At 31.0% G+C, this 14,600-nt stretch overlaps 1 protein-coding gene across 1 annotated transcript in view; it reads right to left on the bottom strand.

Moving 5' to 3' along the window:
• The window catches only part of LOC103574723 (uncharacterized), a 75,859-nt gene extending 67,738 nt beyond the window's left edge, over nt 1–8,121 (bottom strand). Inside the window, exon 1 of the mRNA XM_014443700.2 lies at nt 5,228–8,121. Coding sequence (XP_014299186.2) covers nt 5,228–8,121 — 2,894 coding nt within the window. The remainder of the gene's footprint in view (nt 1–5,227) is intronic.
• Between the last annotated feature and the right edge of the window lie 6,479 nt (nt 8,122–14,600).

Below are 14,600 nucleotides of genomic sequence, written 5' to 3' on the forward strand. Positions count from 1 at the left end.
CTGATGGATAAAAAGCCGCTGAATGAGTAAACAGAATTTTTATTGGCGGATTATTCTGAACAGTATTTTATTTACCAGTAGTTTTTTTTTGTCTATATTTGTTTTATTTTAAATGTAAACAATTAATAATGTAATGGAAAATATATAAATGATCGAAATTCAGTTGCGTAGTGAGAAAATGACTATTCCGAATGTTCATACTGCCGTAAATTTCGGTCGTTATTTTTAAAAACAGAGTACGAAGCAAAATCTATTGCTGTAGTATCCTAAAATTATGACTCAATTGCGTAAAAAATTACAAGACGTAATAAATGCGACTGATAAATTTAAAATTTAAAGTATCAAAAAATATATATACTAGAATATACGAATTGGAGCAGGAGTTATAGGGACATGATGATAAAAATAAGACACCATTGATAAGTAAAATTCTGTCGACGTAAATTGAAACCCTCCTTATTTTATTTTCAATAAACTAAAAGCTGTTTTAAATTGAAAATTATATGAATAATATGAATAATAAAGAAGGCTTCTCTCAAAGTAATTAGCAGATAGAAGTAACTATTTTTTTTCTTATAGGAATACCTTTAAGCATAAGTATATAAGATGATGAAGCTAAAATTTACTTCTCGAGTTATAAAGTTCGTTGATAAATTACTCAACTTCAAAGTTTAATTGACATAAAAAAATATGTCTATTTGTTTTACGATAGTGATTTTATATTATGATTGATCGATGATTATTACAGTGAACATATATATGATAAAAATATCCATATTGTAAAAAAAAGTGATAAAATGGAGTTATTTTAACACCGGGGTATATTAACACCGTTTTCGGTGTTAAATTTAACTCTGATAACTTTAACACCAGGATAGCGTGTCTTACACCTTTTTTTTCCGTGTAATAAAAAAGCATATAAATTATGTATGAATAAAAAAATATTCAGTTAGATTTTGAAAAGTCGCCAAACAAGATTTATTGCCTGCTATTATTTACATCACGTCATTCTATAAATGATTCCTTGTTACTTTTCGTTGCGATAGTATTCTAATACACCGTTCGATAGTGCCCGTAGTTGTAGAAGTTAGAAGTAGTTGCTGTAGTAGTATTAGTAGTAGCAGTATTTGTAGCAGTAGTAGTGATGACGGCAGGTGATATACATAGGGTAGAATTCGGAATTTGAGGAAATAAATTTAAAGAATCTGTAGTGGTAAAACATCCAGTATAAAGTTAGTACGTGACCGGAGATCCTCACTTTGTCCTCATATCCTGTAGTGTTAAACTTATTTATTCACTTTCAGAGTAGTGATGTTTAGTATGTCATCATTCTTGAGTGTAACATACATAATTTAATTAAAGGAAAACTTTATTATTACATATCTTTCGTCTTATAAACGCATCAGAAATATCCTTTTTTTGGGATTAAGGCTAAAATGATTTTTATCAATGTTGATATAATTTTCTTATCTATTTAGACCCATGTAGATCAGAGCTAAAAAAAATTTTTGATTTTTGAAATTCAAAAATTTGAATTTCAACGACTTTCGAAATTTTGTAAAAAATTTTTTTCTCTGTAATTTTAGATTTACGCGCACATATATGAGTAGATCGATCTTAATGTATATTTAAAATTTGAAAAAAAAAAAAAAAAAAATAATAATAAGATCTATATTGATCTCAGTAGACCTCATTCGATTAAAATTACTTTTTTCCAGAAGTGTATGAAATATGACAATTATTGATCGAACGTGATGCTATAGAGCACTATATACATGTGTGTATACACATGCGAGAATGGATATTCAGCATGAAAATGACAAGTCAACTAATGACTTGTCATTGAAATAGATTTGTGCTGGATCAATTGTCCCACCCACAATTGACACTTTGTCCAGAGCCACTGATATCTACAATCTATGACTTACAGTTTCTGTTCTGTCCTAATCTCATAATCGCATATTATTTTGTTTGTTCAGACGTTATCATAATTAACCACCCCTTTGAATAAATAAAAAAAAAATAATAATAATTACTGTTCTATGTCCAACTATTTGAACTGTAGTCATTGATGCGAAAAAAATTTGGTATTAAAAAACGGTATAGATTACGATTGCGTCATAAAAGTGTAATATGTAAAAAACGTTACATTACTTTGATTTTATGATTATATGTTATGTAATAAAGTTTGATTGTAACATAGAGATTAAATTTGTTCGTGAGAAGTAGTGCGATAAAGATTGAAAAATGGTTGTTGTAGTAAGTTAGCTTAAAGTGACGGATTGACAAATTACCATCTATTAATGCCGCACAAAATCTCATTATTTCGGTCGTTTTCTATGACACTCTACCTAACAATAAACTACCTCTACTGACTTAATGAGCTCTTGTTTTTACTTCATGACTTACTTTGAATATTTATGTTTACCCAAGTAATAATTAGTCTCCATAAATTTATTTATATTCGATGATGTCATTAAATAAAAAATTTTATTATTTTTTATGCTTGTGAAATTTAATGGCTTGTCTATACGGACATCAAAACGTCTTTTAATATATCACATTACAGATGTCACAAGGACATTCTACCAAAAGGTTTTATTCAAGTCCCCTGAGGGCGTAGAAATTTTTTTTCGCTAATTGACTCTAAGCAGATCAATAATTTTTTTTTTTTTATATAAAATATAAGGATATATTTAAATAAACGCCATTAAAAAAAAAAAATTATTTGCAAATTGAAATTTTTTTTATGCTTCTTGAGTCTCCGAAAGTCACTAAAACGTAAAAAAAAAATGAGTCGAAAATAAAATAGATGAAAATGAATTTTATTTTTTATACTTTCAAAGTAAAAATAAATCGATCAGAAAAAAATTCGCCCTCACTGCATCTGTAACAATTTTGTAGTTTTTTTTTTTCATTACCTACTAACGTATCTAATCCAAAAAAAAAAAAAACAAATCCAAATTTTTGCGATTTTTACTCTGTAGCTGAATTGACAGCAGACTGGTGACAACTTAGCAGTAATTTGTGGCCAAGTTGACTACAAAAATTGTCATCTTTGGTGGCAAAAGTTGACATTCAGTTGACGGAAAGTTGCCTTCAATTTTCTCAGAAACCTGTCTTCAATTTGCGCAGCTCGCTGGCGCCCTATCTTAGAAAGATGTCAATAACCTGCTCTCTAAACATGAATTAGTGAAAATAAGTGATTATCTGAGGGTGAGGCAAAGTGGGCACCCTGAAATTTTCTATGAACAAGGCTCATAATTAGCAACCTTTACTTTTTGGCGACCATATCTTAAAATTTGTAATTTATTATGAATACAGCTTATTCATAGCATATTTGAAGTGAAGAATTTAAAAAAAAGTAAAACGAGCAATAAATTTGTCTTACACAATTTTTTTAGATGGCGCCCACTTTGTCCCTAATTTTCGATTTTTCAATTTTAATGGGTACAGCTTATCAATGTTAAATAACAAACAAGGGTCTATGAAGTAGTGTAACGAGTAAAAAAAAAGTAAAGATAATCCAATTTCCAGCTTATGGCGCCCACTTTGCCCCAGCCTCCCTTAAAAGCAATTAACGAAATTATCCTCGTCATAAAGTGTATTATTATTTTTTTATCTCCACAAATAAAGAGACAGTGGCTTATCAGTAGAATTAAATTTTAAGTTTCAGATTAAGCCAGCGACGATAACATCCGTCTGCCGATAACATCGACCTCTACTACTTGCAGCCGCTCTCTAACCAGCCTCAACTAAGTGATATCTCGACGGCATTTACCGCTGATACAATGTTGTGACGTCGATAAGAATGGTTCCAGCAACCGTGAGTTTAAATTGTCTATTGATTTTCTATTTCGTCTTGTATAATATCGTAAAATTTTTTAAGCCCCGTTTCTTACTTACAATTTTTTAAAAATTTCTGACGTAGTGCAGATGAGAAATTTAACGTCGACGTTATTCTGTTGCACAAAAGTCCGTGTAAATTTACAATTAACGGACGTCATAGTACGCTTTTTTACGAGAAAATCTACACTATAAAAAACAGAATATAGCGATGTTAAATATCTTAATGAAAATCTAGTTAAACGATGCGCTGACTGATCAAATCCCGAGCGAAACGTCTTCGTTTCATTACCGGAAATAGCATTGAGTTGTCAAATGTTTGATTACTAAAAAAAATGGCCATTCTAGATAAAAATAATGGAATTGAAGTTTTTCAAACCCGTACTTCGTAAAGTCAATGGAAAAAAAATAGAGGGATAAATTTGATAAAATAACCGTTTGTATGTATATGCATACACATTTTTTAACGCTCCGATGGTTTTTTTTTCTTTTAGAATTTTAATACATATTGATAGATAGGTCAGACTTTTATGTAAAGTAAATCTTTTTAGGGATTACATAAAGAACCTCGATGGAAAAAAGAGAAAAAAAAAAAAGAGAATTATTGATGAAACCTTTTAGGCAGATAAATATATTTTTTTGCTTCAGTGTACTTCAAAAGAATATAAATATTTCTTAATTCTGTCGTGAGGTCTACCACAGGTTCAAAGTTCGAAAAACAAATTAAATCTCTGTGATAAAAAGTAATTATTCGTATAAAAAAATTCATAGTAGTGAATTTCGAAATTCGAGACTATCCTGAAAATGAGCCAATCATTTTTTGAATTTCAAAAACATTTAAAAGTACGAAATTTTTCATCCCCAAACTTCGTTTTTGAAAAATTCTTATAGAAAGTCATAAAACGTTTGTAATTCGAATTCTTTTGCTCTAATAATTCTAAAAAACGTTTTTAAGAACTCCGTTAAAAATCCTATTACTCTAGAAAATTTCAAAGCTCTCAAAATTATCAATTCAAAGCTCAAAATTTTCTCAAATTTTGGAGCTCACATTTCTAGAACAGAATTTTTTTACACGGGTAGAAGCATTATCTTCTGCTTATGGTCGATATTTTCCATTCATATGAAAACCCCCATGACTAAAATAATGTTTTCACCATTTTTGGGTTTTTGTTTTCACACTCTCGAGGTATTGCACTAACTAAGTAAAAAACTATAACTTAGCGGGTAGATAAGGGACAACTAGGTCACAAACTTATGAAATTTCTTAATGGAAAATGGTCACATTAAAAATGAATAACTTCTATACCATAACGTTTTAGTCAGATGTGAAAAATGAGGTGCTTTGGACTAAAATATATTCTGAAATAAACAATTAAATAACCCATTACCTTTAATGAAGTCAACAGCCATTTCTAATCCATAAGTGTCCTTGTCACAGTCGTCGAGAATGTGGGCGCCAATTTTAACACCGGGAATAAATTGTCGTTTACTAAGCCAATCCAACGTGAATAGCATTGCTTCAAGTGCTTGCACGCCTCCCTGTGGCATAACAGGGCCACATGTAATGGTGTCTTCTCTCTCGTGTACCATCATTAAACCACCGAGCACCAAATCACCCTCAACGATAGCGCTGTGTTTCACTGGCCATTGATTAACTGCAACCGAACTCGAGTTTTCATTCATACCAACTTTATCAAACCCCATAGCTCGAGTACCAGCAACCCCTGTATCATTTTGATCAGACGTTAAATTATTATTTGCATTCATTCCAACTTGCTGGTGGTTAGTTTCAATTTTACCTGTTTGTTCACCAAATCCTTTAGCACTAATAGAACTTACAGTAGAACCATCATTAACTTTATCCACGTCATTAATTGTCTGATTGGGATTTGGTTGCCGACTGGGTGGTAACAGCGAGCCATGTTCCCATTTTTCACTTAAAATTTGTGAGTCGTTTATGCGGCTGGTACTAGCAGGGCTTGAAAGTGCCGATTTATCCATAGCTTTGGCCCCACTAGCTTTTGTATTTCCCAAAGGTGTCGTTTTAGTTTCGTTGCTCAATAAATCTATTCCCATTTTCGCACGTTCAACTTGACTTATTTCCGTTGTAAATTCAGTTACCGTCAAAGGTCTACTAGCTTGTAATCGATAATCGTTAAACGCAACATTTTCTCCATAATAACCAGGATCACTGTCAGTTTGATGGAAAGTACCAGAATTACGAGCGTGAAGAGGGTGAGCAGTGGTACTTTCGTGTATGCTGCCATTGATTTCCGAGCTTTGTGGGTTGCCAGCTTCTGTCGAAATATCTTTCTGTGGCAACAAATTTCGTGCTTCAGTTCCTGATTCTACGGACAATGATGTTGAATTCAACAAGTCAAGTGGGTTTAAAAGTTTTGATGTCGGTCTACCCAAATTCCACAGATGACTCGGAAGCCGCTTTTCGTCAGTTCCTAAGATAGTTTCACGAATATTTTCTGTTATTCCATTGGACTCTGTTTTGTCAGCAGAAACCTCAATGGTTTCATTCCTCATTGTCTTGTTGCCCGAAGCATTCATTAAATTACTCGACTTTTTGTGTCGCAGAATCTCCATCGAGATAAATGCCGTTCTATTAATACTTTTTGGTGAAAACATACTTTTAATTTTCCCATTAGCTTTAGTACTGTTCGTCGAGAGGCGAGTATTGATTTCAAATTCTTGTTTCTTAATTATACGTCCAATATTTTTATTATCCTTGATTGTAATTGCCGTGACGGAATTTTCCATTGTCTCTTCATTGATTTCCAATGCACTGATAGCAAGGCTGCTATAAGTTGTTGCAGTACCGGCAGTAACATTTGTCTCATTAATTTTATCAGACTCGCCAGCGAATGGCGTAGAAAATTGTCGTTCATCATTTTTATTAACGGATCCAATATCATAGTCTTCATTATTGTTATTATTTGAAAAATAACTATTAATTGGTGATTCAAGAGTAACATTCAAGTCACTGCTGTATATTTTCGATAAAGCCGAAATCGATGCTATGTTTTTATCTGAGTAAGAAGTAAGTTGGCGAGTATCAAGAGGCATTAGACGAAATGGTTTGTCGGTAACAAATAGTTTCACTCTAGACTCTTGATTGTTACCTCGAGACTTTTCATTAGCCAATCTTGTTTGTGGTTTATCACGTACTAACTTTTCCAACAAATTTGCCGTTACTTTAACGCTAACTCGCTCTTGGAAGTTGATGCCTGTCCTACGGTTAATACCCTTTAAACTTGTGTTCATATTTAACAATTTTACATCATTTCCGGTTCTCACAACTTTATTATTCGTGAAATCTGATGAATTGAGCTGACTTGTAACTTCATTTTTTCCCTTTCTCAGCAACGATAGCAGAACGCTGTTAGATTTATCTGACGTGCTATCAACAGATATGTTTCTGACTTCAACACTTGGGGCATTAAAATGTCTGTCTGGTTGTATCTCAATTTTACTTTTAGTTTCTTCTTTATTTTTCACATTCTCAAATTCGTACCCATTGTTATTTTTATGGTTATATTTATTATTATAACTTTTCACTTTAGTTTCTGAATACGTGACTTTGTAGGATGAAACTTTTAGCATATTCACATCAGTTGAATTTTCCTCAGGCGTTTGAGCACAACATTTTATTATATTGCTATTGTTATTATTGGGCTCTACTGAAGAAACGTGTGATGGGGATGCGATTAAATAACTTTTTATTTTACTCACTCCATCAATTGGTTTCAGTAATGGATTACCGTATGTCGTTTTCGGGTTTATAATGTCAACAGTTTTAAATTTATTGCCCGATGGATTTGACAATAATGTTAATCCGTCCTCACCTTCATTCGCTTTGTTTGCTCTAGTTCTATATAACTGATAATCTATTCCATCAATAAATTTACTGACCGTTGAACTTTTCGATACGAATTTTCTTACATCTGGCTCCGGTAGACCGACTGAAGAATTTTTATTTATAATTTTAATTGATGAACTGTGAAGTTTGTTGTTGTTGTTGTTATTTTTGAAATTTTTTACACGGTAACTATTTGCAATAATGGAATTCCAAGTCGGTGAACTGGGTAACGGAATCAGCGAACTGGATGACAAATCATGTGGCGGTACTGATTTCACGTAAGTTATTGGATAATTTATCGTACTTTCGATCGTTGCATTGTCGTAATTAAATTGTTCTTTCGCGTGGCTGGCGATTGAAATAATCCACACGGCCACCAGGGCCGTCCAGATGTGATATTTATGCATATCAGCTTGTTGATATCCAAATCATTTTCTGTAACATTTAAAATTTTTTATTTTATTTTAAATGTCTAAAAATACCCAGGATTTATTCAAAAATTTTATCACGAATCTCAATTTTAAATTTAATGCATTTATGATTCATCATATTTGTTATATATTAAAAATATAGAAACAACTTATTTTTGGAGACTACTCTATTTTATTTGAAAATGAAAAAAAAATATTAATCTCAATAAATAGATGTCTAGTCATCTTTGATTGTAAAGGAATAGTAGACAGGAAATTTTTTTCTGTCTTTTCCCAGATAGCAAAATGATGTCTTGATGAGTTCTGAATGAGTTCCTATTTAAGAAGTTCTCATGATGTCAAATGAGCCACCTGGTGAACTCAGTAAGACATCTTTAAAAAGAGTTCTTTTTTCTGACTTCGCAAATAAGACCAATATGAATTTACCATGACTTTTTAAGGAGCTCCTAATTTTGACTTCATAAAGAAGCTAAAAAAAGAATACATTTGACGTCAAAAAACTGACGTCTTATTCATAGCCTTCAACTTTTAATTAAGAGTTCTTAAAAATGACATCTTTAAGAAGTCATTATAAGACTTTTTGACGTCATAAAGCAGTCATTCCGACTTGAATACTACCCCGGGTATATTTTGGCCGATTGTGTCCTAATTACTTTTTATCATAGTAAAATTTATTAGACTATCCAGTAAAATTTTATAAATTACACAGAAAAAAAAGAATTTCTTGGGACGAGCACAGATTTTTCGTGCCAAGTATTTTTTTTTGTGTACGATAACATTTACTCAATAATCTAATAAAATTTATTATGCTTCATACTTTTACTCTTTTTAGTGCACTAATTAAATTCCACACAGGAATAATTAATAAATTTCAATAGCATTCAAACATAAAAACAAGTTTCGTTATTTCAAATTTTATTTTTTACTAAAATTCATTTAATATTTTCCTCTATATAACTTTTTTTACTTCTAAAATACGGCTTAAGATATTCAACTTAATTGCAAAATTTTTTATTACTTTCTCCAAGTTCGTAATTAAAATATTCCTTTAATCGCGCGAATGATTTCGCTGCATTTTATTAATATACAGACATATTAAAAATTTAATATTTTAATGGCAGTAATTTTTATAGTTTTATCAAATGCGTTAACTTAAACAGCAAAACTGGTCGAGGCGTAAAAAATTATAATATTTCAGCTGAAAAAAAAAAATATTTTATTTTTAAAAATTCAAGTAAATATTAATGACGTTACTTTTAACGCAATGTAGAAAAGTGGTGATACCACTATAAAGTAAAGTATTAATTTTTTTCATCGTCAACACACTGATACACCCAAATACATGACAAATTTTATTAAAATTGCTTTTTAGTTAATATAATTCGCCGTCAAAATAATGTCAGTATACTTTTTATTTTACGTCTCCGCACGACGTAATTTTATTAGATTTTAAAATTGCCGCGAAAATTTAAAAATAAATACAGTCATGTTTACTTAAATTGGCGATGTTGGATAAAAATCGTGTTATATATTGTGACTATGACAAAAAATATAATATAAAGGAGGACATATTTATCCGAACATATTAAATGCATCGTCTTGCGCCCATTTGTATTTTCTACGCGATAGAATTGAATACGACAGACAATTGATAGTGGAATTTATGTATGACATTAAAACCCCTTTCGGAAATCGTACGAGTGTTTATGATGATTTCTATGACTGCATTGAAAACGAGTAGAAATATAAAAAAATTCTATTATAACCGATCGTAATTTCACACGTGAATGAGAAAATGCGAATTTTTTTAGTGATTGTACTTGAAAATAATTTCCTGCAAGGCAGGTACGTTTTTGTCGATGATAGAAATATTTGTTTTTTTGTTCGTTATTCTAAAGTTGAAATTGAGGAAGCAATCATCGAAATTTTGCCGAAACCTTTGTAATGGCAACGCAGAAATATTACAAGGCCAACTTTTTTTTTTAATATTCAACTCTGTTTTGTTGGAGCTTCTATTAACCGTTGACATGAATAAAGCGAATGGTTCAATTTTTCTTTTTATAATTTTTTTCCAACTGTAATTGCACAACTCAAGTGCGAAAACGTTGAGTATTTTATTTACACATTGAAAGTTCTGACTGCTTTACTCACGTTTAATTATTTCTGCGACTTTTATGATAAACTATACTAGGAAATAATTTATGACATTGCAAAGAAGGTTTATTTATAAATGAGTCTGATGCAATTCCTGGTCGGTTTATTTAAATATTAATGGCAAAAAAATAACTTTGAAAAAAAATATTTATGATGTCGGTCAGATTGCCCGGATGTTTGTAAACACGATAACTTCCGATAAACGCAACTAATCGACCTAATTTTTTTTTTCATTAGCTTTGGATTTTCATAGAACAGAACTCTATAGAAAATCACTATTTAATTATTTTTTGTTTAATTATAATCAATAATTAATCCCTAAAACCGATAGTGGATGACTAAATCAGCTGACATTTTTTTTTTAGTGTTTTCGCTTTCTGCCGACTGGCAGCAGCACTGGCGCGGCAGTCGCATAAATAAATTCCGCTTTTTGAACACATGGAAAAATGGCGGGTTAATTTAAAAATTTAAACGCGACATAAATCGTAGATATACTAATTCAGACAGATATTTAAATTAATAACCGACCAATGGTAATTAATTTTCGTATTTCAATATCTTAATTAATTATTGAAGCTCTATAAGTATTAATAAATTTTAGTATTACGCAATCACTTGAGAGTGCACTTGATAATTTAAAAACTTTTTTCATTGGAACCTTCAGTAATTGTTAAAATAATATTATTATGCTTGAATGTTAAAAAAACAAAATTTAAAATCGTATTGATCTAAGAGCGAAGCAATTACTTTTAAAGAAACGTGACTACGAATACATATCACTCTTTATCTTCAATTATAAATAAATAGTCCAGGCATTAGAAAATTTATCTCAGTTGGATTCGAAAAATTAAATTAAGCCGGACAATAATGAAAATTTAATTTAGATTTTTTCATAATGTACAGTCAAGTATTAAATATCATATTCACTGGTAGAATTTCGAGTACTTGCCAGATACCATATATCGAGCTGGAAGAGACAAGCAATCAACTTTATTTTATTCTCATACGCGTGTACGTGAATTCTTAATGCACTTTTCTGATTTCTGATTGGAGAACAAAAAATAAAATCTCGCTAAAAAAAAAAAAAACAAAATCTTATCTCAGAGTTCTTTTCAACAATTAAACTTATTTTTCCGTGATTTATCTACCATAAAACTTTAGTTGAAAATCACGATCCTGAAGTTAGCAGACAATACAAATTTTGGGATTTTTTTTTTTTCAATAAATTAATTACAAAAAAAAAAAAAACTAAAAAATGCACGTGTAGAAAATTAAAAAATCTATAAGTGCAATTTTTGGAAATATTTTTTTTTTCATAATTTATCGTTTTTAAATAAATCCAAAAATTATTAGACGTCAGCTGACTTCGGTGTCATTTAATTATGATTCTGAAATTGTCAATTAAAAATTTGCAACAAAATAATAAAAAAAAAAAAAATAATAAAAAAATGCACATGTAGAAAATTTAAAAATCTATAAGTGCAATTTTTGGAAATATTTTTTTTTTCATAATTTATCGTTTTTAAATAAATCCAAAAATTATTAGACGTCAGCTGATTTCGGTATCATTAAATTATGATTCTGAAATTGTCAATTAAAAATTTGCAATAAAATAATAAAAAAAAAATATAATAAAAAAATGCACATGTAGAAAATTTAAAAATCTATAGGTGCAATTTTTGGAAATATTTTTTTTTTCATAATTTATCGTTTTTAAATAAATCCAAAAATTATTAGACGTCAGCTGACTTCAGTGTCATTCAAAAATCTCATTTCAGCATTCATTTTAATAAAAAATTACAAATTGTCTCTCGTGTAAAAAAAAAAAAAAAAAAAAAAAACAGGTTGCACTTATAAACTCCATCTGAGAACTCTTCATACATCAAACAATATTATTTTTTTTCTCTTGCTATTGATATTAATTATCGTTATTCTAATGAACTCACAGAGTGTCAATTGAAATAAAAGGAGAATATGTATAAATGTTATATTTATTCGGGTGTTACTAATATATAAAATTTCCGAACCACTGAACATGATCAATGCTAATAATATGCGCGCATATACTGGTATTATTGAAATAGAAAATACCAAGTATCTTAATGGTGTATTGTTAACCCGTAAGAGAGTCCATCAGGTAAAATTCACAGTATATTTGGTGTATGTGGCACATGAATAATTCCAGATTTAACTCTCTCGAGCACTTGGGTTTATGAGCTTGAAAACTTTGTTCTAGCTTGTATATCCCTACGGGACAGAATTTCTATTGTCGATGGCAATCTGATGATTTGAATTTATACTTATTCTCTAACCCACCGCAATTTATATATATTTATATATATATTATTCTCGAGTAATGAAAATCACTTTGAATCTTATAAATATTAAACACCATTTTTTTTTTTTTAATAAAATAATACTCAATAATTGACGATCTTTGATTTCAATTGGTACTGATTTTTTTTTTTGACAAATCAATTATGAAAAAAAAAAAACTAAAAATATGCACATATAGAAAATTCAACAAACTATAGGTGCAATTTTTTCAAATATTTTTTTTTAATAATTTATCGTTTAAAAAAAAATTCAAAAAATATTAGAGAGCAAAAATTCACCTTAGGAAGTAAATTTTCTCAAATGACAAGATCTAGGAAAAAAACCCGCCCTCTATACATTGGCTAAAATCCCGTAGACAAAAAATTAGAGCCGATGAATAATGTGACGAAGTTGATCACTCGAGCCATTAACGGGTGAAATATACATCACTAGGGTATTGGTTGAGTCGTCGATTAAATCCACCGGACTAATTGCTACGATTTAGAGACAGGTCTCCTTGAAACCATTGTACGTTGGTCAGGTCGTTTGCTTGATTTGTTCAAGAAACCAAACTCCGGTTACCGCAGTGACAAACTTGTCGCATTGGTTTAATCCCTTTACAATACTGTTCAAGACCCTCGGGCTTTCTGCTATCTGTTATCTCAGGATGACGCGTAATGTTCAACGTATCGCTCTTGTTACTGTTTGACTTGTGAACTAATATATACGTACGGACAAGATGTTGACGCACATATCTAATTTCATGAGCTACATAGAAGGCATGACTAAGTTCGGACTGGATTCCGAGATTTGACTTGGAGTGTTGATGTTAAATATCTGTACAATTTACCCTCTGTTATACTGGGGTTGGAAATTACATTGTTTGGATACGGTTAGATAGAGTAGCGAGTAGACATGTTTCTATGGAAAATAATCATTTTATGACATACATGATTTTTGTTTATTACAGTGACGATTGATAGAGAAAATTCTGAGAAAATTTTGGATGTTCGAATTTTTCTCTAATCCCTATCCCAGACCTGGAAATGTCTGTAGATTTAAATCTGTTAGAAACAACTCCTTACTATAGGGAAGTTTTTTATTCCTGGTGATGTCCTCTAGTAGGAAAAGCCATAAAAAGTCCTGAGAAAAATTTATTTTTTGAGTAATCGACATCGGGCAGATACGGGCAGATGCGGGCAGATGACACTGTCTATGCATTTTTATGAAAAACAGCCTGTAACTTTGCTCCTGTTGGGAATAACCCATCACAACATAAACGTTTTTTGTTCATTATGATGCCCTCTAGTAGGAACAGCCATAAAAAGTCCTGGGAATAATTTATTTTTGGAGTTGAGACCCATATGAGCGTTGGTGGAGATGGGTGGACATGGATAGAGATGATTCTCGATGAAGAGTAGTCACTAACTTTGCCCCTGTTGGGAATAACCCATCACAATATAAACGTTTTTTGTTCATTATGATGCCCTCTAGTAGGAAAAGCCATAAAAAGTCCTGGGAAAAATTTATTTTTTGAGTAATCGACATCGGGCAGATGCAGGCAGATGCGGGCAGATGACACTGTCTATGCATTTTTATGAAAAACAGCCTGTAACTTTGCTCCTGTTGGGAATAACCCATCACAACATAAACGTTTTTTGTTCATTATGATGCCCTCTAGTAGTAACAGCCATAAAAAGTCCTGGGAATAATTTATTTTTGGAGTTGAGACCCATATGAGCGTTGGTGGAGATGGGTGGACATGGATAGAGATGATTCTCGATGAAGAGTAGTCTCTAACTTTGCCCCTGTTGGGAATAACCCATCACAATATAAACGTTTTTTGTTCATTATGATGCCCTCTAGTAGGAAAAGCCATAAAAAGTCCTGGGAAAAATTTATTTTTTGAGTAATCGACATCGGGCAGATACGGGCAGATGACACTGTCTATGCATTTTTATGAAAAACAGCCTGTAACTTTGCTC

This window comes from Microplitis demolitor, chromosome 9 (genome assembly GCF_026212275.2).
Source record: "Microplitis demolitor isolate Queensland-Clemson2020A chromosome 9, iyMicDemo2.1a, whole genome shotgun sequence".
NCBI classification, from domain to species: Eukaryota; Metazoa; Arthropoda; class Insecta; order Hymenoptera; family Braconidae; genus Microplitis; species Microplitis demolitor.